The sequence below is a fragment of the Crocuta crocuta genome, unplaced genomic scaffold (genome assembly GCF_008692635.1).
Source record: "Crocuta crocuta isolate KB4526 unplaced genomic scaffold, BGI_CrCroc_1.0 scaffold64, whole genome shotgun sequence".
Taxonomy (NCBI): domain Eukaryota; kingdom Metazoa; phylum Chordata; class Mammalia; order Carnivora; family Hyaenidae; genus Crocuta; species Crocuta crocuta.
In genome coordinates this window covers 1,430,393-1,431,127 of record NW_027530640.1, presented here as the reverse complement: position 1 = coordinate 1,431,127, position 735 = coordinate 1,430,393, and the positions used below count along the sequence as shown (strand labels likewise).

Here is a 735-nt window from a genome sequence, read left to right as displayed (position 1 = left end):
GGGAAAAAAAAAAAAAACAATTACAAATAAAAAAAAAAAAAAAAAATAGGTGGGAAGGAAAATAAAACACAAAACTACAAATGCTTTTTGCAAAGTATCTTGTCACATCTGTCTTGCAAAATTTAAAAAATTATCAAGCCGTAACTGAGTAATTAATTTAAAATGTGTAATCTGAAATACACAAGTATAACTGACTGCAAATGACTTTCAATTCCCCTCAGTAAAAGCAGCAGCTGTACAGAATTAAGTTACAGCCCCATTCATAAGTAGATCCTTGTGTTTTCATTCATTTTGGAAACATTCTTAATAAAATAGAGCTATTTGTCACCCCTGCTGACTTCAGCATAAAAACCTACATACTGGCTCAAATATTTTGGTAAGTTAATCATCAAACTCAACGAACATGAGACAAAACTAATGCATGTGTTTTAGGATATTTTTGTCATAGGACGATGATTTATAGTCAGTATAAACATTAAGAACAAAACTTGACCCAAAGCAGAACATAACAAGTTTTCTACCTTGAGGCTTAAATAAGAAAGGCTGCTTCCTTTCGTCCTAGCAAAGATGACGGGACTTGTAAAATATGTAGTCATCTTCTACCTGACTCTGAGAAAAGTGAAGCGTCTCCACCGCCCTCCAGACACACCAGACACCAGAAAGCTCCACGTACCTGAAGGAAGGGGCGTGGAAGACACAGTGGCCGCGGCGGGTCCCCCAGGGTGTGGGGGGGGG

General features: G+C 37.6%; 1 protein-coding gene across 1 annotated transcript in view; it reads right to left on the bottom strand.

Moving 5' to 3' along the window:
* PRRC1 (proline rich coiled-coil 1) overlaps positions 1–735 on the bottom strand; it is a 37,594-nt gene that overhangs the window by 31,778 nt on the left and 5,081 nt on the right. The window contains exon 3 of the mRNA XM_077768578.1: positions 679–724. Within this exon, the coding sequence (XP_077624704.1) occupies positions 679–724 (46 nt within the window). The remainder of the gene's footprint in view (positions 1–678; positions 725–735) is intronic.